General features: G+C 36.3%; 1 protein-coding gene and 1 pseudogene across 2 annotated transcripts in view; both read left to right on the top strand.

Annotated features, from left to right (window-relative positions):
- Positions 1-8,983, top strand: part of LOC129057523 (ankyrin repeat domain-containing protein 36A-like) — a 68,656-nt gene extending 59,673 nt beyond the window's left edge. For both annotated transcript variants that reach the window (XM_063713569.1, XM_054547437.1), the window contains 10 exons: positions 367-395; positions 490-562; positions 2,236-2,264; positions 2,359-2,431; positions 4,088-4,116; positions 4,210-4,282; positions 5,944-5,972; positions 6,065-6,137; positions 7,812-7,840; positions 7,935-8,983. In XM_063713569.1, coding sequence (XP_063569639.1) covers positions 367-395; positions 490-562; positions 2,236-2,264; positions 2,359-2,431; positions 4,088-4,116; positions 4,210-4,282; positions 5,944-5,972; positions 6,065-6,137; positions 7,812-7,840; positions 7,935-8,030 — 533 coding nt within the window. In that variant the 3' untranslated portion in view covers positions 8,031-8,983. The remainder of the gene's footprint in view (positions 1-366; positions 396-489; positions 563-2,235; positions 2,265-2,358; positions 2,432-4,087; positions 4,117-4,209; positions 4,283-5,943; positions 5,973-6,064; positions 6,138-7,811; positions 7,841-7,934) is intronic.
- A 4,198-nt stretch (positions 8,984-13,181) lies between these two features.
- The window catches only part of LOC129057524 (ankyrin repeat domain-containing protein 36B-like), a 41,236-nt pseudogene continuing 29,265 nt past the window's right edge, over positions 13,182-25,152 (top strand).

Raw genomic sequence — 25,152 nt, forward strand, 5'->3', positions numbered from 1 at the left:
AGGATCATGTAGCACCTGCTTTGACATTGATTCTCAGGTGTATGAGTTGCTCCTCTGATTTTAGATCACGTTTGTCCTCATCACTCAGCATATCCACATTGATATTGGCATGGTTTTATTTTAGTTTAAGACATGTCACAAATCATATCAAGCTTGAAATTGTAAGGGTATATTTTGTGAAGCCTGTATTCCTTTTTTTTTCAGTGTATTTCTGTCATGTTCCAGTCTCCAGACACAAAGTAGAAGCCATCAAAGCCTGCACTAATACAGGCAGGAGGATACAGCTTGATGCTAACACTGAATGAATGTATGGATAACTTTATCATATTTACATATGAGTGATTATGTATCCCTTTTGCTTTTCAGAGTCTTCTCAGAAACAACCAGCCTTGAAGGTAATTAAACTCTCATTTATATTTTGAACTAGTAACTGTATAGTCTATGAAACCTACTTTATTTATTGATTATTTTGTTTCAAATTCCGTTCAGACTACAAGTGATGAGAAAGATTCTGTTTTGAATATAGCCACAGAAATAAAGGATGGACAACAATCTGGGACAGGTAATTTTGCAAAACACTTTTAATGTCATGTTCAGTCAAGATAGAAAAGAACTTCTCTTCCTCAAATAAATCAGCGGGGGACTTGTCGAAGCTGCACATTCTGATTCAGCAGGCCTGAGATTCTTCATTTGTAATAAGTCCTCGGGTGACACTGATGCTGCTGGTCTTCACTATGATCTTATCTTTGTGGTAAGATTATAGACTTCCCCACATTGAAATTGGGAAGAAGAAATGTTGGAGAGCAATTAAAGACATAAGGAGTCAGGGGACAGCATAATTTTGCTTTAATTCTACAGCATGTTTTCACCAAGGGTGGAAGGAGAAAGAGATGAAGTATAGATTTTATAGACATCACATCGTATTGCTAAAAACAGATGGAGAAATGATGGTAATAACCCTTAAATGCTGTAGAATGAGAACTAAAGAGACCACTGATGTAGCAATTACTTTCATCAAGGAAGAGGATTGTGAGGCAGGAAGGAGGGAAAATAAGAAGTTATTTATGTAATTTTGGGGTTTCTTCTGAGGAAACCTGAGTTCAGATACACATTCGAACATTTTCCTAAAAGATTTGATTTTGGCTGCTTTAGGAACCAGTGGAAGCAGGAAGGAATACTAGAACTGGGATAAACCACAGCGACTCGTTACTCCTCTTTGTTACTGTTGGGCATCAGAGATATACGTTTTTTTGAGATTAGTTATTCAAATGAGATAAACATGAATATGCATATATTGGCTTTGCTTTTCAATTAGCTAACTTTTGGATAAAAATAGCAATTTAATGAAAATGCTTTAGAGAATAACATGATATTTTAAACCAGACTATTTTAGAAAGAAAAATCATGGTGAATTCATTAATTGACTTTTAGAATTCTTATTTTCAATGAATATTGGAGTGATTTCCAAATGTAAAAAGTTATTCATATCTAATGCTTGTAGTAACTTTATTTTGTATGTCAAATTTAATCATTTATTATACTTTTTGATAAGGTTTATGTATTATACTTTGTTGCCATGAGTGGCTGAAGAACCTTTCTGTAGCCTAAACTAGAGGACACAACAAATGTAGGCACATTATTACACCACATGGGTTTGAGAAATAACGACTATTATATACAGGATTATCCAAACCTATATCCAAGCTGATGAAGCTGGGACACTTCCACTGAGGACTTGCGAAGTGTACATTCTACTAAAGTGTCATTGTCATTGTGTACCTGCTCAATTACCAGGCAAGTTAAAGAGCATGATGAATACTTGCAGTATACTGGTATAAATCCTTCTGATGTCTTGCATGAAAAACATACAGTAGCATTTACTGCCTTCTTTGATATTGATTCCTGGGTGTTTGAGTTGCTCCTATGATTTTAGATCACATTTCTTTTCATCATTCAGCATATCCACATTGATAGTGATAGTTTTTATTTCAGTAATACACACATGACGCATAATACCTCTTTGTAACTTCTGACTGTATATTTTCTGAAAGCCTGTATTCCTATTTTCTTCAGTGTATTTCCTCATGTTCCTGTTCCAAAGACACAAACTGTAAAACATCAAATCCTACACTAGTACAGGCAGGAGGATACAGCTTGATGCTAACACTGCATGAATGTATGGATAACTTTATCATATTTACATATGATGGATTATATATTTCTTTTGCTTTTCAGTGTCTCCTCAGAAACAATCAGCCTGGAAGGTAGTTACTCTTTCATTTATATTTTGAATTATTTATTACATAGTCTATGAAATATATATTATGTATTGACTATTTTGTTTCTCATTCCATTCAGGTTATATTTAAAAAGAAAGTTTCTATTTTGAATATTGCCACAAGAATAATGGTTGGTCAGAAATCTGGAACAGGTAATTTGGCAATACACATTTAATGTCATGTACACTCAAGATAGAAGAGAACGTCCCACCCCTGAATAGATCAGTGGGGTGTCATTGAAAATGCACTTTCTGATTCAGCAGGCCTGAGATTGTGCATTTCTAGTGAGTTCTCAGGTGATGCTGATGCTGTTGGTCCTTGGGCATGATCTTAGTAACAAGTTTATAGACTTCCCTACATTGAATTTGGATAGAAGAACCATTGGAAAACATTTCAAGACATAAGAGGATCGGGGGACAGCATAATTTTGCTCTTATTTCAGAGCATGTTTCTATGGAAAGGGGAAGGAGAAAGAAGTAATAGAAATTATAGATATCAGATGGTACTGCTAAAACCAGAGGGAGGAAGTTGTCATAATAACCCATAAACACTGGAGAATGAGAAACAAAGTGACCACTGATGTAGTAATTATTTTCATCAAGAAAGACGGATTGCAAGGCAAGAAAGAGGGGAAGGGAGAAGTTATTTCGGTAATTTTGGGGTTTCTGCTGAGGAAACCTGAGTGAACTCACTTCAGATGCATTTAGAATGTTTGTGTACCAGAAGATTTGATTTCTGACTGCTCCAAAGACTACTGGAATCAGGAAGGAGTGCTAGAGTTGGGTTAAACCACTGTGCCTCATGCCTGTTTATTACTATCAGACATCAGACATACATTTTTATTAGTTATTCAAATTAGTTAAAATTTAATAAGAATATATTAGCTTTTTTCCAAAGTGCTGGCTTTTTCGTTAAAATGGCTATTTAGTGAAAATTCTTTATAATACAATGATATTCCAGAGCAGACTAATTTTGCAGACAAAAATAATGTTAAATGCATTAATTGAATCCTAAAATGGTTATTTTCAATGAATTTTGGACTGATATCCAAATGTAAAAGATTATTAATATCTAATGCCAGGAGCCATTGCATTTTGTATAAATATGTATAATTTATTGTACTTTTTGATGAGGTTTATATATTATACCTTGTTGCCATTAGTGGATGAAGAAACTTTCTGAAGGCTAAACTAGAGGATACAAGAAATGTAGGCAGATTATTACACCACATGGGTATGATAAATAATGAACACTATCTACTAGGATTCACCAACCATATATCCAAGCTGATCAATTTAGGACACTTCCACTGAAGACAGGTGAAGTGTACATTCAACTGAAGTGTCATTTGTAATTGTGTACCTTCTCAGTTATCAGGAAAGTTAAAGAGCATGATGAATGTTTGTAGTATACTAGTGTAAATCCTTTTGATACCTTGCATGAAAGACATGCAGGATCATGTACAACCTGCTTTGACATTGATTCTCAGGTGTATGAGTTGCTCCTCTGATTTTAGATCGCATTTGTCCTCATCATTGGGCATATTCACATTGATACTAACACTGTTTCATTTTAGTTTTAAACATATGAAAAATCAAACCATGATTAAAATTGTAAGGGTTTATTTTGTGAAACCTGTATTTCTTTTTTTCAGTGTATTTCTGTCATGTTCCAGTCGCCAGACACAAACATCAAAGCCTATACTAATATAGGCAGGAGGATACAGCTTGATGCTAACACTTCATGAATGTATAGATAACTTTATCATATTTACATATGAGTGATTATGTATCCCTTTTGCTTTTCAGTGTCTTCTCAGAAACAACCAGCCTCAAAGGTAATTAAACTCTCATTTATATTTTGTATTAGTAACTGTATAGTCCATGAAACATACTTTATTTATTGATAATTTGCTTCAAATTACTTTCAGGCTACAAGTGACAAGACAGATTCTGTTTTGAATATAGCTACAGAAATAAAGGATGGACAACAATGTGGGAAAGGTAATTTTGCAAAACACATTTAATGTCATGTTCAGTCCAGATAGAAAAGAACTTCTCTTCCCTGAATAAATCAGCAGGGGACTCATCAAAGCTGCACATTCTGATTTAGCAGGCATGAGATTCTTCACTTGTAATAAGTTCTTGGGTGACGCTGATGCTGCTGGTCTTGGACATGATCTTTGCAGTAAGATTATAGACTTTCCCACATTGAAATTGGGAAGAAGAAACATTGGAGAGCAGATCAAGACATAAGGGACTCAGGGGACAGCATAATTTTGCTTTAATTCTATAGGATGTTTTCACCAAGGGTGGAAGGAGAATGAGTTGAAGTATAGATTTTACAGACGTCACATCATATTGCTAAAAACAGACAGAAAAGTGGTCATAATAACCAGTAAAAATTGTAGAACGAGAATTAATGAGACCACTGATGTAGCAATTATTTTCCTCAAGGATGAGGGATTGTGAGGCAGGAAGGAGAGAAAAGAAGAAGTTATTTATATAATTTTGGGGTTTCTGCTGAGGAAACCAGAGTGAACTCACTTCAGATGCATTTGGAATATTTTCATAAAAATATTTGATTTTGGCAGCTCCAGGAACTACTGGAAGCAGGAAGCAATGCTAGAATTGAGATAAAGCAGACTGATTCATTACTCCTCTTTGTTACTATTAGGCATCAAAGATACAAGTTTTGTTGATTTTATTTATAGAAATGAGATGAATTTGAATATGAATACATTGACTTCCTTGTTCAAGGAGCTACATCTTGGATAAAATAGCTATTTAATGAAACTTCTTTAGAGAATACCATGATACTCCCAAGAAGACTATTTTAGAAAAAAAATTATGTTGAATTCTAATTAACTCCTAAAATGATCATTTTCAATGAATATTGGAGTGATTTGTGAATGTAAACCTTATTAATATCTAATGCTTCTAGCAGTTTTACTTTGTGAAAGTATGTCAAAATTTTTTTTGAGCCTAATATATTATCCTTTGGTGCCATGAGTGGATGAAGAAACTTTTGAAGGCTAAACTAGTGGATATAAGAAACTTACGCAAATTATTACACCACACAGGTGTGAGAAATAATGAATATTGTCTACTAGGTATCATCAAACAGATATCCAAGGTAATCAATTTAGGACACTTCCACTGAATAGATGTGAAGTGTACATTCAACTGAAGTATCATTGTAATTGTGTGCCTTCTCAGTTATTGGGCAAGTTAAAGAGCATGATGAATGTTTGTAGTATGATGGTGTAAATCCTTTTGATTTCTTGTATGAAAGACATGTGGGATCATGTAGCACCTGCTTTGACATTGATTCTCAGGTGTATGAGTTGCTCCTCTGATTTTAGATCACATTTGTCCTCATCACTCGGCATATCCACATTGATATTGACATGGTTTTATTTTAGTTTAAGACATATGAGAAATCATACCTTGTTTGAAATTGTAAGGGTATATTTCATGGAGCCTGTATTCCCTTTTTTCAGTGTATTTCCCTCATGTTCCAGTCCCCAGACACAAGGTAGAAGTCATCAAAGCCTGCACTAATACAGGCAGGAGGATACAGCTTGATGCTAACACTGAATGAATGTATGGATAACTTTATCATATTTACATATGAGTGATTATGTATCCCTTTTGCTTTTCAGAGTCTTCTCAGAAACAACCAGCCTTGAAGGTAATTAAACTCTTTTATATTGTGAACTAGTAAATGTATAGTGTATGAAACCTACTTTATTTATTGATTATTTTGTTTCAAATTCCATTCAGGCTACAAGTGATGAGAAAGATTCTGTTTCGAATATACCCAGTGAAATAAAGGATGGAGAAAAATCTGGGACAGGTAATTTTGCAAAACCCATTTAATGTCATGTTCAGTCCAGATAGAAAAGAACTTCTCCTCCCCGAATAAATCAGCGGGGTGCTCGTCGAAGCTGCACATTCTGATTCAGCAGGCCTGAGATTCTTCATTTGTAATAAGTTCTCGGGTGACACTGATGCTGCTGGTCTGGAACATGATCTTCACAGTAAGATTATAGACTTTGCCACATTGAGATTGGGAAGAAGAAATATGGAGAGCAGTTGAAGACATAAGAGGCTCTGGGGAACAGCATAATTTTGCTTTAATTTTACAGCATGCTTTCACTAAAGTTGGAAGGAGAAAGAGAGGAAGTACAGATTTTACAGACGTCACATCGTACTGCTAAAAAAAGACAGAAAACTGATCATAATAACCCATAGACACTGTAGAACGAGAACTAAGGAGACCCCTGATGTAGCAATTATTTTCCCAAGAAAGACAGATTTGAGGCAGGAAGGAGAGAAAAGAAGTTATTTATATAATTTTGGGGTTTCTGCTGAGGAAACCAGAGTGAACTCACTTCAGATGCATTTGGAATATTTGCATAAAAAATATTTGATTTTGGCAGCTCCAGGAACTACTGGAAGCAGGAAACAATGCTAGAATTGGGCTAAAGCACACTGACTCATTTCTCCTATTTGTTACTATTAGGCATCAGAGTTACATGTTTTGTTGATTTTAGTTATAGAAATAAGATAAACTTGAATATCAGTACATTGGCTTCCTTGTTCAAGGAGCTACCTCTTGAATAAAATAGCTATTTAATGAAACTTCTTTAGAGAATAACATGATACTCCCAACCAGACTATTTTAGAAAAAAAATTATGTTGAATTCTAATTAACTCTGGAAATGGTCATTTTCAATGAATATTGGAGTGACTACTGAATGTAAAACTTAGTAATATCTAATGCTTGTAGCATTTTACTTTGTAGATGTATGTCAAAATTGATAATTGATGATATTTTTATTGAGGTGAATATATTATCCTTTGGTGCCATGAGTGGATGAAGAAACTTTTGGAAGGCTAAACTAGTGGATACAAAAAACTTAGGCAAATTATTACACCCACAAGGATGTGAGAAATAATCAGTATTATCTACTAGGTGTCAGCAGACAGATATCAAATGTGATCAATTTAGGACACTTCCACTGAAGAGATGTGAAGTGTGCATTCAACTGAAGTGTCATTGTAATTGTGTGCCTTCTCAGTTATTGGGCAAGTTAAAGAGCACAATGAATGTTTGTAGTATAATGGTGTAAATCCTTTTGACTTCTTGCATGAAAGACATGTGGGATGATGTAGCACCTGCTTTGACATTGATTCTCAGGTGTGTGAGTTGCTCCTATGATTTTAGATCACATTTGTCCTCATCAGTTGGCATGTCCACATTGATATTGACAAGGTTTTATTTTAGTTTTAGACATATGATAAATCATACCATGTTTGAAATCATAAGGGTATATTTCATGGAGCCTGTATTCCCTGTTTTCAGTGTATTTCTGTCATGTTCCAGTCCCCAGACACAAAGTAGAAGCCATCAAAGCCTACACTAATACAGGCAGGAGGATACAGCTTGATGCTAACACTGAATGAATGTATGGATAACTTTATCATATTTACATATTAGTGATTATGTATCCCTTTTGCTTTTCAGTGTCTTCCCAGAATCAACCAGCCTTGAAGGTAATTAAATTTTAATTTATATTTTGGACTAGTAACTGTATAGTCTATGAAATATACTTTATTTATTGATTATTTTGTTTCAAATTCCTTTCAGGCTACAAGTGACAAGAAAGATTCTGTTTCAAATACAGCCAGAGAAATAAAGGATGGAGAAAAATCTGGGACACATAATTTTGCGAAACACACTTAATGTCATGTTCAGTCCAGGTAGAAAAGAACTTCTCTTCCCTGAATAGATCAGTGGGGGATGCGTCGAAGCTGCACGTTCTCATTCAGCAGGCCTGAGATTCTTCATTTGTAATAAGTTCTCGGGTGACACTGATGCTGCTGGTCTTGGACATGGTCTTTGCAGTAAGATTATAGGCTTCCCCACATTGAAATTGAGAAGAAGAAACATTGGAGAGCATGTCAAGACATAAGGGGCTCAGGGGACAGCATAATTTTGCATTAATTCTACAGCATGTTTTCACCAACGGTGGAAAGAGAAAGACATTAAGTATAGATTTTTACAGACATCACATCGTACTGCTAAAAATAGTCAGAAAAGTGATCGTAATAACTCATAGACACTGTAGAATGAGAACTAAGGAGACCACTGATGTAGCAATGATTCTTCCCCAGGAAGAGGGATTGTGAGGCAGGAGGGAAAAGAAGAAGTTATTTATGTAATTTTGGGCTTTCTGCTGAGGAAACCTGAGTGAACTCACTTCAGATGCATTTGGAATATTTCCATAAAGAAGATTTGATTTTGGCAGCTCCAGGAACTACAAGATGCAGGAAAGAATGCTAGAATTGTGATAAATCACATTGACTAATTACTCCTCTTTATTAATATTAGGCATCAGAGTTACATGTTTTGTTGATTTTTGTTTTAAAAATTAGATAAACTTGAATATGAATACATTGGCCTCTTGGATCAAAGAGCTAACTCTTGGATAAAATAGCTGTTTAATGAATATTCTTTAGAGAATAGGATGATACTCCTAACGACAATTTTACAAACAAAAATAATATTGAATTCATCAACTGACTCTTAAAATGGTCATTTTCAATGAATATTGGAGTGATTTCCAAATGTAAAAGCTTATTAATATCCAATGCTTGTAGCAGTTTTATTTAGTAAAAGTATGTCAAAATTGATAATGGATGATGCTTTTTATTGAGGTTTATATATTATATTTTGTTGCCACGAGTGGATGAAGAAATGTTCGGAAGGCTAAACTAGAGAATACAAGAAACTTAGGCAAATTATTACACCACTTGGGTGTGAGAAATAATGAAAAGTATCTACTAGGTATCAGCAAACAGATATCCAAGCTGATAAATTTAGGACACTTCCACTGAAGAGACATGAAGTGTACGCTCAACTGAAGTGTCATTTTAATCTTTTACCTTTTCAGTTATCGGGCAAGTTAAAGAGCATGATGAATGTTTGTAGTATATGGTGTAAATCCTTCTGATTTCTTGCATGAAAGACATGTGGGATCATGTACCGCCTGCTTTGACATTGATTCTCAGGTGTATGAGGTGATCCTCTGATTTTAGATCACATTTGTCCCCATCACTCGGTATAGCCACATTGATATTGACACTGTTTTATTTTAGTTTTAGACATATGACAAATCACACCATGTTTGAAATTGTAAGGGTATTTTTCATGAAGCCTGTATCCTTTTCTTCAGTGTGTTTCTGTCTTGTTCCAGTCCCCAGACACAAAGTAGATAACATCAAAGCCTACACTAATACAGGCAGGAGGATACAGCTTGATGCGAACACTTCATGAATGTATGAATAACATTATCATATGTACACATGAGTGATTAAGTATCCCTTTTGCTTTTCGGTGTCTTCTCAGAGACAAGCAGCCTTGAAGGCAATTAAACTCTCATTTATATTTTGAACTATTAACTGTATAGTCTATGAAACATACTTTATTTATTGATTATTTGGTTTCAAATTCCATTCAGGCTACAAGTGACAAGGAAGATTCTGTTTTGAATATAGCCACAGAAACAAAAGATGCACAAATGTCTGGGACAGGTAATTTTGCAAAACACATTTAATATGATGTTCAATCAAGATAGAAGAGAACTTCTCTTCCCCAAATAAATCAGCAGGGGGTTCATCGAAGCTTCATGTTCTGATTCAGCACACCTGAGATTATTCATTTGTAATAAGTTCTTGGGTGACCCTGATGCTCTTGGTCCTTGGCCATGATGTAAGTACTAAGATTATAGATGTCTGTACTTTGAAATTGGGAAAAAGTACAATCTGAGAGCAGTTCAACACATAACAGGCCCAGGGGACAGCATCATTTTGCTTTAATTCTACAGCATGTTTCCATCAAGAGGGGAAAGAGAAAGAGATGAAGTAATAGATATTATAGACATCAGATCGTATTGTTATAAACAGAGGGAAAAGTGATCCTAATTCCCTGAAAACACTGTAGAATGAGAACTAACAAGACCACTGATATAGCAATTATTTTCCTCAAGGAAGAGGGATTGTGAGGCAGGAAGGAGGGAAAAGAAGAAGTTATTTATGTAATTTGGGATTTCTGTTGAGGAAACCTGAGTGAACTCACTTCAATACATTTGGAACATTTGCATAAAAGAAGATTTGATTTTGGCTTCTCCAGGAACTACTGGAAACAATGCTAGAATTGAGATAAGCCACAGTGACTCATTACTCCTCTTTGTTACTATTAGGCATCAGAAATACATGTTTTGTTGATTTTAGTTATAAAAATGAGATAAACATGAATATGAATACATTGGCTTCATAGTTCAAGGAGCTAAGTCTTGGATAAAATAGCTATTGAATGAAACTTCTTTAGAGAATAGCATGATACTCCCAACAAGACTATTTTAGAAACAAAAATTACGTTGAATTCTAATTAACTCCTAAAGTGGTCCTTTCAATGAATATTGGAGTGATTCTGAAGGTAAAACTTATTAATATCTAATGCTTGTAGCAGTTTTACTTTGTAAAAGTATGTCAACATTGGTAATTGATTATATTTTTATTGAGGCTAATATATTATCCTTTGTTGCCATGAGTGAATGAAGAAACTTTCAGAAGGCTTAACTAGTGGATGCAAGAAACTTAGGCAAATTATTACACCACAGGAGTGTGAGAAATAATGAATATTATCTACTAGGTTTCAGCAAACATAATCCAAGCTGATCAATTTAGGACATTTCCACTGAAGAGATGTGAAGTGTACATTCAACTGAAGCGTCATTGTAATTTTGTGCCTTCTCAGTTATTAGGCAAGTTAAAGAGCATGATGAATGTTTTAGTATGATGGTGTAAATCCTTTTGATTTCTTGTATGAAAGACATGTGGCATCATGTAGCACCTGCTTTGACATTGATTCTCAGGTGTATGAGTTGCTCCTCTGATTTTAGATCACATTTGTCCTCATCACTCGGCATATCCACATTGATATTGACATGGTTTTATTTTAGTTTTAGACATATGACAAATCATACCATGTTTGAAATTGTAAGTATATTTTCTGAAGCCTGTATTCCCCTTTTTCGGTGTATTTTTGTCATATTCCAGTCCCCCAGTCACAAAGTAGAAAATATCAAAGCGCATCCTAATACAGTCAGGAAGATGCACCTTGATGCTAACACTGCATGAATGTATGGATAACTTTATCATATTTACATATGAGTGATTAGGTATCCCTTTTGCTTTTCAATGTCTTCTCAGAAACAACCAGCCTTGAAGGTAATTAAACTCTCATGTATATTGTGAACTATTAACTGTGTGGTCTATGAAACATAGTTTATGTGTTGATTATTTTGTTTCAAATTCCATTCAGGCTACAAATGACAAGAAAGATTCTGTTTTGAATATAGCCACAGAAATAAAGGATGGACAACAATCTGGAACAGTTAATTTTGCAAAACCCATTTAATGTCATGTTCAGTCCAGATAGAAAAGAACTTCTCTTCCCCGAATAAATCAGTGCGGGGCTCATCAAAACTGCACATTCTGATTCAGCAGGCCTGAGATTCTTCATTTTTAATAAGTTCTTGGGTGAAGCTGATGCTACTGGTCTTGGACATGATCTTCACAGTAAAATTATAGACTTCCCCACATTGAAATTGGGAAGAAGAAATATGGAGAGCAGTTCAAGACATAAGAGGCTCGGGGGAACAGCATAATTTTGCTTTAATTCTACAGCATGTTTTCCCTAAGGGTATAAGGAGGAAGACATGAAGTGTAGATTTTACAGACGTCACATCGTACTGCTAAAAAAAGACAGAATAGTGATCCTAATAACCCATAGACACTGTAGAATGAGAACTAAGAATACCACTGATATAGCAATGATTTTTCCCAAGGAAGAGGGATTGTGAGGCAGGAAGGAGGGAAAAGAAGAAGTTATTTATGTAATTTTGGGGTTTCTGCTGAGGAAACCTGAGTGAACTCACTTCAGAGGCATTTAGCATATTTGCATAAAGAAAATTTGATTTTGGCAGCTGCTGGAACTACTGGGTGCAGGACAGAATGCTAGAATTGGGATAAACTTCGTTTACTAATTACTCTTCTTTGTTACTGTTAGATATCAGACTTACAAGTTTTGTTGATTTTAGTTATAGAAATTAGATAAACTTGAATATGAATACATTGGCTTCATTGATCAAAGAGCTGACTCTTGGATAAAATAGGTATTTAATGAATATTCTTTAGAGAATAGCATGATACTCCTAACAAGACTATTTTAGAAACAAAAATAGTGTTGAATTCATCAAGTGACTCCTAAAGTGGTCATTTTCAATGAATATTGGAATGATTTCCAAATGTAAGAGCTTATTAATATCCAATGCTTGTAGCAGTTTTATTTAGTAGAATTATGTCAGAATTGATAATTGATGATGCTTTTTATTGAGGTTATATATTATACTTTGTTGCCATGAGTGGATGAAGAAATGTTCAAAAGGCTAAACTAGAGAATACAAGAAGCTTAGGCAAATTATTACAGCACATGGGTGTGAGAAATAATGAATATTATTTACTCGGATTCAGGAAACATATATCCACATTGATCAATTTAGGTCCCTTCTACTTAAGAGACATGAAGTGTACGTTCAACTGAAGTGTCATTGTAATTGTGTACCTTCTCAGTTATTGGGCAAGTTAAAGAGAATGTTGAATGTTTGCAGTATAATGGTCTAAATCATTCGGATATCTTGCACGAAAGACATGTGGTTGCATGTACCACCTGCTTTGACATTGATTCCCAGGTGATTAGTTGCTTCTGTGATTTTAGACCACATTTCTCCTCATCTCTTGGCATATCTTTATTGAAATTGCCACTGTTTTATTTTAGTTTTGGTCATATGACAAATCATATTACATTTGAAATACTTAGTACATATTTCTTGAAACCTGTATTCCTGTTGTCTCAGTGTATTTCTGTCATGTTCCTGTCCCAAAACACAAAGTGTAAAACATCAAAGCCTACACTAATAACTGCAGGCAGATGCAGCTTGATGCTAACACTGCATGAATGTTTGAATAACTTTATCATATGTACATATGAGTGATTATGTATCCGTTTTGCTTTTCGGTGTCTTCTCAGAAGCAACCGACCTGGAAGGTAATTAAAGTCTCATTTATATTTTGAACTATTAACTGTATAGTCTATGAATATATACTTTATGTATTGATTATTTTGTTTCAAATCCCATTCAGGCTGCAAGTGACAAGAAAGATTCTGTTTTGAATATAGCCACAGAAATAAAGGATGGACAAATATCTGGGACAGGTATTTTGGAATACACATTTAATGTAATGTCCAATCAAGATAGAAGAGAAATTCACTTCCCCAAATAAATCAGCGGGGGGTTCATTGAAGCTTTATGTTTGGATTCAGCACACCTGAGATTCTTCATCTGTAATAAGTTATCAGGTGACCCTGATGCTGCTGGTCCTTGGCCATGATCTGAGTAGTAAGATTATAGACTTCCCCACATTGAAATTGGGAAGAAGAACCATTGGAGAGCAGTTCAGCACATAACAGCCTCAGGGGACAGCGTCATTTTGCTTTAATTCTACAGCATGTTTCCATCAAGAGAGGAAGGTGAAAGAGATGAAGTGATAGATATTATAGGCGTCAGATCATATTGCTATAAACAGAGGGAAAAGTGATCCTAATACTCCAAAAACAGTGTAGAATGAGAACTAACAAGATCACTGAAGTAGCTATTATTTTCCTCAAGGAAGAGAGATTGTGAGGCAAGAAGGAGAGAAAAGAAGAAGTTATTTATGTAATTTTGGGGTTTCTGTTGAGGAAACCTGAGTGAACTCACTTCAGATAAATTTGGAATATTTTCATAAAAGAACATTTAATTTTAGCTTCTCCAAGAACTACTGGAAGCAGGAAACAATGCTAGAGTTGGGATAAAGCACACTGACTCATTACTCCTCTTTGTTACTGTTAGGCATCAGAGAAACATGTTTTGTTGATTTTAGTTATAAAAATGAGATAAACTTGAATATGAATACATTGGCTTCGTTGTTCAAGGAGCTAACTCCTGGATAAAATAGCTATTGAATGAAACTTCTTTAGAGAATAGCATGATACTCCCAACAAGACTATTTTAGAAAAAAAAAGTATGTGGAGTTCTTATTAACTCCTAAAGTGGTCATTTTCAATGAATATTGGAGTGATTTCTGAATGTAAAAGTTATTAATATCTAATGCTTGTATCAGTTTTATTTTGTAGAAGTATGTCAAAATTGATAATTGATGATATTTTTATTGAGGCTAATATATTATCCTTTGGTGCCATTAGTGGATGAAGAAAGCTTCGGACGGCTAAACTAGTGGATACAAGAAACTTAGGCAAATTATTACACCACATGGATGTGAGGAATAATGAATATTATCTACTTGGTTTCAGCAAACATATATCCAAGGTGATCAATTTAGGACACTTCCACTGAAGAGACGTGAAGTGTACATTCAACTGAAGTGTCATTGTAATTGTGTACCTTCTCTGTTATTGGGCAAGTTAAAGAGCATGATGAATATTTGTAGTATAATGGTGTAAATCCTTTTGATTTCTTGCATGAAAGACATGTGGGATCAAGTAGCACCTGCTTTCACATTGATTCTCAGGTGTATGAATTGATCCTCTGGTTTTAGATCACATTTGTCCTCATCACTCAGCATATCCACATTGATATTGACACGGTTTTATTTTAGTTTTAGACATATGACAAATCATACCATGTTTGAAATTGTAAGTATATTTTTCATGAAGCCTGTATTACTTTTTTTCAGCGTATTTCTGACATGTTCCAATCCCCAGACACAAAGTAGAAAACATCAAATCCTACCCTAATACAGGCAGAAGGATACAGCTTGATGCTAACACTGCATGAATGTATGAATAACTTTATCATACATACATGTGAGTGATTATGTATCCCTTTTGCTTTTCAGTGTCTTCTCAGAAACAAGAAGCCTTGAAGGTAATTAAACCCTCATTTATATTGTGAACCAGCAACTGTATAGTCTATGAAACATACTTTATTTATTTATTATTTTGTTTCGAATTCCATTCAGGCTACAAGTGACAAGAAAGATTCTGTTTTGAATATAGCCACAGAAATAAAGGATGGAGAAAAATCTGGGACAGGTAATTTTGCAAAACACATTTAATGTCATGTTCAGTCCAGATAGAAAAGAACTTCTCTTCCCCAAATAAATCAGCGGGGGCCTCATCGAAGCTGCACATTCTGATTCAGCAGGCATGAGATTCTTCATCTGTAGTAAGTTCTTGGGTGATGCTGATGCTGCTGGTCTTGGACATGATCTTCGCAGTAAGATTATAGACTTCCCCACATTGAATTTGAGAAGAAGAAACATTGGAGAGCAGGTCAAGACATAAGGGGCTCAGGGGACAGTATAATTTTGCATTAATTCTACAGCATGTTTTCACCAAGGGTGGTAGGAGATAGAGATGAAGTATAGGTTTTAAAGACATCACATCGTATTCCTAAAAACAGGCTGAAAAGTGATCATAATAACCCATAAAACCCTGTAGAAGGAGAACTAATGAGACCACTGATGCAGCAATTACTTTCCTCAAGGAAGAGGGATTGTGAGGCAGGAAGGAGGGAAAATAAGAAGTTATTTATGTAATTTTGTTGTTTCTTCTGAGGAAACACGAGTTCAGATGCGTATTCGAATATTTTCCTAAAAGAAGATTTGAATTTGGTTGCTTTAGGAACCAGTGGAAGCAAGAAGGAGTAGTAGAACTGGGATAAACCACAGTGACTCATTACTCGTCTTCGTTACTATTGGGCATCAGAGATATATGTTTTGTTGATATTAGTTATTCAAATGAGATAAACATGAATATGCATATGTTGGCTTTGCTTTTCAGTTAGCTAACTTTTGGATAAAATAGCAATGTAATGAAAATGCTTTAGAGAATATCATGATACTTCAAACCAGACTATTTTAGAAACAAAATTAATGTTGAATTCATTAGTTGACTTTTAAAATTATTTTCAATGAACATTGGCGTGATTTCCAAATGTAACAGTTTATTCATATCTAATGCTTGTAGCAACTTTATTTTGTGTAAGTATGTCAAATTTGATCATTTATTATACTTTTTGACGTGGTTTATATATTATACTTTGTTGCCATGAGTGGATGAAGAACCTTTCTGTAGCCTAAACTAGAGGACATAACAAATGTAGGCACATTATTACACCAAATGGGTTTAAGAAATAAAGAATATTATATACAGAATTATCCAAACCTATATCCAAGCTGATGAAGCTGGGACACTTCCACTGAGGACTTGTGAAGTGTACATTCTACTAAAGTGTCATTGTCATTGTGTATCTGCTCAATTACCAGGCAAGTTAAAGAGCATGATGAATACTTGCAGTATACTGGTATAAATCCTTCTGATGTCTTGCATGAAAAACATGCAGTAGCATTTACTACCTTCTTTGACATTGATTCCTGGGTGTTTGAGTTGCTCCTCTGATTTTAGATCACATTTCTTTTCATCATTTAGCATATCCGCATTGATATTGACATTTTTATTTCAGTAATACACACATGACGCATAATACCTCTTTGTAATTTCTAACTGTATATTTTCTGAAGGCCTGTATTCCTGTTTTCTTCAGTGTATTTCCTTATGTTCCTGTCCCAAAGACACAAACTATAAAACATCAAATCCTACACTAGTACAGGCAGGAGGATACAGCTTGATGCTAACACTGCATGAATGTATGGATAACTTTATCATATTTACATATGACGGATTACATATTTCTTTTGCATTTCAGTGTCTCCTCAGAAACAATCGGCCTGGAACGTAGTTACTCTTTCATTTATATTTTGAATTATTTATTGCATAGTCTATGAAATATATATTATGTATTGACTACTTTGTTTCTCATTCAATTCAGGTTACAATTAAAAAGAAAGTTTCTATTTTGAATATTGCCACAAGAATAACAGGTGGTCGGAAATCTAGAACAGGTAATTTGGCAATGCACATTTAATGTCATGTGCACTCAAGATAGAAGACAACGTCACACCCTTGAATAGATCAACGGGGGGCTTATTGAAAATGCACTTTCTGATTCAGCAGGCCTGAGATTGTGCATTTCTAGTGAGTTCTCAGGTGACGCTGATGCTGTTGGTCCTTGGCCATGATCTTAGTAACAAGCTTATGGAGTTCCCTACATTGAAATTGTGTAGAAGAACCATTGGAAAGCAGTTCAAGACATAAGAGGATCAGGGGACAGCATAATTTTGCTCTTATTTCAGAGCATGTTTCTGTGGAAAGGGGAAGGAGAAAGAGAAAAAAGTAATAGAAATTATAGATATCAGATGGTACTGCTAAAACCAGAGGGAGGAAGTTGTCATAATAACCCATAAACACTGGAGAATGAGGAGCAAGCTGACCACTGATGTAGTAATTATTTTCATCAAGAAAGAGGGATTGCAAGGCAAGAAAAAGGGGAAGGAAGAAGTTATTTCGGTAATTTTGGGGTTTCTGCTGAGGAAACCTGAGTGAACTCACTTCAGATGCATTTAGAATGTTTGCATACCAGAAGATTTGATTTCTGACTGCTCCGAAGACTACTGGAATCAGGAAGGAGTGCTAGAATTGGGATAAACCACAGTGCCTCATTATTCATGTTTATTACTATCAGACATCAGACATATATTTTTTATTAGTTATTCAAATGAGTTAAAATTTAATGAATATTCAGCTTTTTTCCAATGTGCTGCCTTTTTTGTTAAAATAGCTATTCAATGAAAGTTCTTTATAGTAAAGTGATATTCCAGAGCAGACTAATTTTACAGACAAAAATAATGTTGAATGTATTAATTGAATCCTAAAATGGTTATTTTCAATGAATATTGGACTGATTTCCAAATGTATAAGTTTATTAATATCTAATGCCTGGAGCAATTCCACTTTGTATAAGTATGTATAATTTATTATACTTTTTGATGGGGTTTATATATTATACCTTCTTGCCATTAGTGGATGAAGAAACTTTCTGAAGGCTAAACTAGAGGATATAAGAAATGTAGGCAGATTATTACACCACATGGGCATGATAAATACTGAATATTAAATACTAGGATTCACCAGACATATATCCAAGCAGATCAATTCAGGACATTTCCACTGAAGAGACATGAAGTGTACATTCAACTGAAGTGTGATTGTAATTGTGTACCTTCTCAGTTATCGGACAAGTTAAAGGGCATGATGAATATTTGTGTTATAACGGTATAAATCCTTCTGATGTCTTGTATGAAAGTCATGCGGTCACAGTTAGCACCAGCTTTTACACTTATTTCTAGGGTTATGATTTGCTCCTCTGATTTTAGATCACATTTCTCTTTGTTAATCAGCATATCCACATTGATATTAACACTTTTTTTTTTAACAACAGATGTGGCGCATAATCTCACTTTTTAACTTGTACCTGTATGTTGTTTGAAGCCTATATTCCTATTTTCTTCATTGCATTTCTATCATGTTACTGTCCCAAAGAAACAAACTAGAAAAACATGAAACCCTACACTAATACAGGCAAGAGTATTCAGTTTGATGCTAACACTCCATGAATGTATGGTTGGCCTTACCATATTTACATATGATTGACTATATATTTCTTTTCCTTGTTAGAGTATCCTGAGAATCTTCCCACCTTGAAGGTAATTACTCTTACATTTATTTTTTAATTATTAACTGCATATCCTATACTAATATACATCATGTGCTAATCATTTCGTTTTCAAACCCATTCAGGCTACAACTGAAAACAAAGATTCTGTCCTGAATACAGCCACCAAAATGAAGGATGTACAAACATCCACACCAGGTAAACTTTGCAATGCAGATTTAACTCTGGAAAGAAGTACATTAATCGATTTGTAATGCTCATAGTCTTTCTATTCTCAATTATTTCACTTTTTATATTTTATTTCAGGATTTCATCTAAATAATGCAGCTGTTACCATTTTTATTTATGTTTTCAAAAATGAGATTTACATGCATAAGGAAAATATATTTTTAAAACATACGGTTTTAATTAATTAATTTATGTATTTATTTTTTTGGAGACAGAGCTTTGCTCTTGTTGCCCAGGCTGGAGTGCAATGGCTCAATTGCAGCTCACCGCAACCTCCGCCTTCCTGGTTCAAGCGATTCTCCTGCCTCAGCCTCCCGAGTAGCTGGGATTACAGGCATGCACCACCATGCCTGGCTAATTTTGTATTTTTAGTAGAGACAGGGTTTCTCCGTGTTGGTCGGGCTGGTCTTGAACTCCCGACCTCAGGTGATCCTCCCGCCTCGCCCTCCCAAAGTGCTGGGATTACAGGCGTGAGCCACCGTGCCCAGCCTAAAAATATAAGTTTTATTCAGATGTTTCTACTTTTACATTTTGATACTGTGAAGTTTCCAATTTGGAATTTCAGTAGTTTTTAGCGATTTAAAGAGATCAATTTTGATACTGTAAAGTATTTGTTTTGCTTTAAAAGTCAATTCAAATTATGGCTTTTAGCTAATGAAATATTTTATTTGGTAACATATTTGTTTTGTTTTAACTTTTATTGGTTCTGGTCAATTTTGTTACGCTTATTATCTTAAGCCAATCAGATGTTCTGATTAGCACACTTTGTGTCTGTGTGTGTGTTACTTTATTTTTTTTTGTTTTTAATTTTAATGAGTAAATTGCAGGTGTTTATGTTTATGGAGTAAATGAGATATTTTGATACAGGCATACAATATGTAATAATGACATCATGGTTAATGGGTTATCCATCACCTCAAGCATTAACCATTTCTTTGTGCTGTCTTTTAATTTGTACTTCCTTAGAAATGCTAAAATGTATAACAAGTTATTGCTGACTGTAGTCATGTTTTTGTGCTATAAAATGCTACATTTTATTCATTGTATCTAACTATTTGTTATTTGTACTTATTAAGCATCCTCATTTCCTACCACCCCCACACCCTTCCTAGACTGCAGTAATGGTGATTTTTCTCTTCACCTCCATGAGCTCTGTTTTTTAAATTTCTCATACCCACAAAGGAGTGACAACATGTGAAGCCTTCCTTTCTTTGCCTGGATTATTTTACTTGACATAATGTCCTCTTGTTCCATCCATGTCATTGCAAATGAGAGGATCTTATTCTTTCATATGGCTGAGCAGTATATGTATCACATTTTTAGAACCCATTTGTCTGTTGATGTACATTTAGGTTGATTCCAAATTATGGCTATTGTGAAAAGTGCTGCAATAAACATGTCAGGGCAGATTTCTCTTTTATAATACTGATTTTCTTGCTTTTGAGTAGTTACCTAGCAATGGGATTGCTGGATCATGTAGGTAGTTGTATTTTTAATTTTTTGAGGACTCTATACTGTTTTCCATAGTGACTGTACTAATTCACAATGCCACCAATGGTGTACGAGGGTTTCGCTTTCTCCACATCCTCACCAGCATTTCATAATATCTGCCATTTGGATAAAAGCCATTTTAACTGAGGTAAGAAGATACCTCATTGTAGCTTTGATTTGCATTTCTGTGATGATCAGTGATGTTGAGCACCTTTCCATATACCTGTTTGCCATCTGATAGCAGTTTGAAACAAAACAGTGTCACTTTGCTACTATTATTGAGCATGTTTCTAGCCAGAGGGAAAGGAACACAAATTTAGGAAATAGAAATTATACGTGTAAGATACTACTGCTAAATAAAGAGGCTTTCCTCTTTATTTGTGGTGGGAATAATTTATGAGAGCTATATAGAAGTGCTGATATTAGTTAATCAAATGAAATTTATTTGAACTAAGAAACTTTGACTGATTTTACTAAGAAACCTATTTTTTAATAAGATCACAGTTCCATGAAAGTGCCTTAGAGATTAGCATGGTATATCAAATCAAACTAATTTTAGAAACAAAAAGTTATAGCATTCATTCTTTGAATAACAAAACCAAAATATTCAGTGAACATTGCACTGATTTTGAAGTATAAAATGTTATTAATAAGTCTGTGGAAATTTAATTTTTTCATTTTTGACAATTATTTACACATTGAAAGCTTATTATACACATTTTTTTTTTTGAGATGGAGTCTCACTCTGTCTCCCAGCCTGGAGTGCAATGGCACAATCTTGGCTCACTGCAACCTCCACCTCCTGGGTTTAAGTGATTCTCCTGCCTCAGCCTCCTGAGTAGCTGGGATCACAGGCACATGACACCATGCCCAGCTAATTTTTGTATTTTCAGTAGAGATGAGGTTTCACCATGTTAGTCAGGCTGGTCTCAAACTCCTGACCTTGTGATCCACCCACTTCAGCCTCCCAAAGTGCTGGGATTACAGGCATGAGCCACCACACCCAGCCTATACACTATTTTTGATGTGGTTTACATATCTTCTTGCATGAGTGGATTCAGAAACTTCTTGACAGGGCCAAACTGCAGGATACAAGCAATGTAGACATAGCAGTAGCCTACCTAGGAATGAAAAAATGAATAGTTTTATTAATTTTTATTCTACAACTGTCTATCTAAGCTGATTAATTTTAAACAGTTTTTCTGATGAGAAATAAATTATATCTACTTTTGGTCTTTGATGATGGTAATGTACAGATGGGTTTTTGGTGTGGATGTCCTTTCTGTTTGTTAGTTTTCCTTCTAACAGACAGGACCCTCAGCTGCAGGTCTGTTGGAGTTTTCTAGAGGTCCACTCCAGACCCTGTTTGCCTGGGTATCAGCTGCAGTGTCTGCAGAACCACGGAATTTCATGATCCACGAATGCTGCTGTCTGATCATTCCTCTGGAAGTTTTGTCTCAGAGGAGTACCCGGCCGTGTGAGGTGTCAGTCTGCCCCTACTGGGAGGTGCCTCCCAGTTAGGCTGCTTGGGGGTCAGGGGCCAGAGACCCACTTGACGAGGCAGTCTGCCCATTCTCAGATTTCCAGCTGCATGCTGGGAGAACTACTGCTCTACTCAAAGCTGTCAGACAGGGACATTTAAGTCTGCAGAGGTTACTGCTATCTTTTTGTTTGTCTGTGCCCTGCCCCCAGAAGTGGAGTTAAAACCACAAAGATGGGGAAAAAACAGAACAAAAAAACTGGAAACTCTAAAAAGCAGAGCACCTCTCCTCCTCCAAAAGAATGCAGTTCCTCACCAGCAACGGAACAAAGCTGGACAGAGAATGACTTTGACAAGTTGAGAGAAGAAGGCTTCAGACAATCAAACTACTCCAAGCTACAGGAGGAAATTCAAACCAAAGGCAAAGAAGTTGAAAACTTTGAAAAAACTTTAGAGGAATTTATAACTAGAATAACCAATACAGAGAAGTGCTTAAAGGAGCTGATGGAGCTGAAAGCCAAGGCTAGAGAACTATGTGAAGAATGCAGAAGCCTCGGAGCCAATGCAATCAACTGGAAGAAAGGATATCAGTGATGGAAGATGAAATGAATGAAATGAAGTGAGAAGGGAAGTTTAGAGAAAAAAGAATAAAAAGAAATGAACAAAGCCTCCAAGAAATATGGGACTATGTGAAAAGACGAAATCTGTGTCTGATTGGTGTACCTGAAAGTGACGGGGAGAATGGAACCAAGTTGGAAAACACTCTGCAGGATATTATCCAGGAGAACTTCCCCAATCTAGCAAGGCAGGCCAACATTCACATTCAGGAAATACAGAGAACATCACAAAGATACTCCTTGAGAAGAGCAACTCCAAGACACATAATTGTCAGATTCACCAAAGTTGAAATGAAGGAAAAAATATTAAGTGCAGCCACAGAGAAAGGTCGGGTTACCCACAAAGGGAAGCCCATCAGACTAACAGTGGATCTCTCGGCAGAAACTCTACAAGCCAGAAGAGAGTGGGGGCCAATATTCAACATTCTTAAAGAAAAGAATTTTCAACCCAGAATTTCATATCCAGCCAAATTAAGCTTCATAAGTGAAGGAGAAATAAAATACTTTACAGACAAGCAAATGCTGAGAGATTTTGTCACCACCAGGCCTGCCCTAAAAGAGCTCCTGAAGGAAGCACTAAACATGGAAAGGCACAACCGGTACCAGCCACTGCAAAATCATGCCAAAATGTAAAGACCATGGAGACTAGGAAGAAACTGCATCAACTAACGAGCAAAATAACCAGCTAACATCATAATGACAGGATCAAATTCACACATGGCAATATTAACTTTAAATGTAAATGGACTAAATTCTCCAATTAAAAGACACAGACTGGCAAATTGGATAAAGAGTCAAGACCCATCAGTGTGCTGTATTCAGGAAACCCATCTCACGTGCAGAGACACACATAGGCTCAAAATAAAAGGATGGGGGGAGGAGCCAAGATGGCTGAATAGGAACAGCTCCGGTCTACAGCTCCCAGCGCAAGCGACGCAGAAGATGGGTGATTTCTGCATTTCCATCTGAGGTACCGTGTTCATCTCACTAGGGAGTGCCAGAGAGTGGGCGCAGGTCAGTGGGTGAGTGCACCGTGCACCAGCCGAAGCAGGGGCGAGGCATTGCCTCACTCAGGAAGTGCAAGGGGTCAGGGAGTTCCCTTTCCAGGGGTGACAAACGGCACCTGGAAAATTGGGCCACTCCCACCCGAATACTGTGCTTTTCCGACGGGCTTAGGAAACGGTGCCCCAGGAGAATATAGCCCACACCTGGCTCAGAGGGTCCTACGCCCACGGAGTCTCGCTGATTGCTAGCACAGCAGTCTGAGATCAAACAGCAAGTTGGCAGCGAGGCTGGGGGAGGGGCGCCCGCCATTGCCCAGGCTCCCTTAGGTAAACAAAGCAGCCTGGAAGCTTGAACTGGGTGGAGCCCACCACAGCTCAAGGAGGCCTGCCTGCCTCTGTAGGCTCCACCTCTGGGGGCAGGGCACAGACAAACAAAAAGACAGCAGTAACCTCTGCAGACTTAAATGTCCCTGTCTGACAGCTTTGAGGAGAGCAGTGGTTCTCCCAGTACGCAGCTGGAGATCTGAGAACGGGCTGACTGCCTCCTCAAGTGGGTCCCTGACCCCTGACCCCCGAGCAGCCTAACTGGGAGGCATGCCCCAGCAGGGGCAGACTGACACCTCACACAGCTGGCCAGGTACTCCAACAGACCTGCAGCTGAGGGTCCTGTCTGTTAGAAGGAAAACTAACAGAAAGGACAACCACACCAAAAACCCATCTGTACATCACCATCATCAAAGACCAAAAGTAGATAAAACCACAAAGATGGGAAAAAAACAGAGCAGAAAAACTGGAAACTCTAAAAAGCAGAGTACCTCTCCTCCTCCAAAGGAACGCAGTTCCTCACCAGCAATGGAACAAAGCTGGACGGAGAATGACTTCGATGAGCTGAGAGAAGAAGGCTTTAGACGATCAAATTACTCCGAGCTACGGGAGGATATTCAAACCAAAGGCAAAGAAGTTGAAAACTTTGAAAAAAATTTAGAAGAATGTATAACTAGAATAACCAATACAGAGAAGTGCTTAAAGGAGCTGATGGAGCTGAAAACCAAGGCTCGAGAACTACGTGAAGAATGCAGAAGCCTCAGGAGCCGATGCGATCAAATGGAAGAAAGGGTATCAGCCCTGGAAGATGAAATGAATGAAATGAAGTGAGAAGGAAAGTTTAGAGAAAAAAGAAGAAAAAGAAATGAGCAAAGCCTCCAAGAAATGTGGGACTATGTGAAAAGACCAAATCTACGTCTGATTGGTGTACCTGAAAGTGACGGGGAGAATGGAAACAAGTTGG

The sequence above is a fragment of the Pongo abelii genome, chromosome 12, assembly GCF_028885655.2.
Source record: "Pongo abelii isolate AG06213 chromosome 12, NHGRI_mPonAbe1-v2.0_pri, whole genome shotgun sequence".
NCBI classification, from domain to species: Eukaryota; Metazoa; Chordata; class Mammalia; order Primates; family Hominidae; genus Pongo; species Pongo abelii.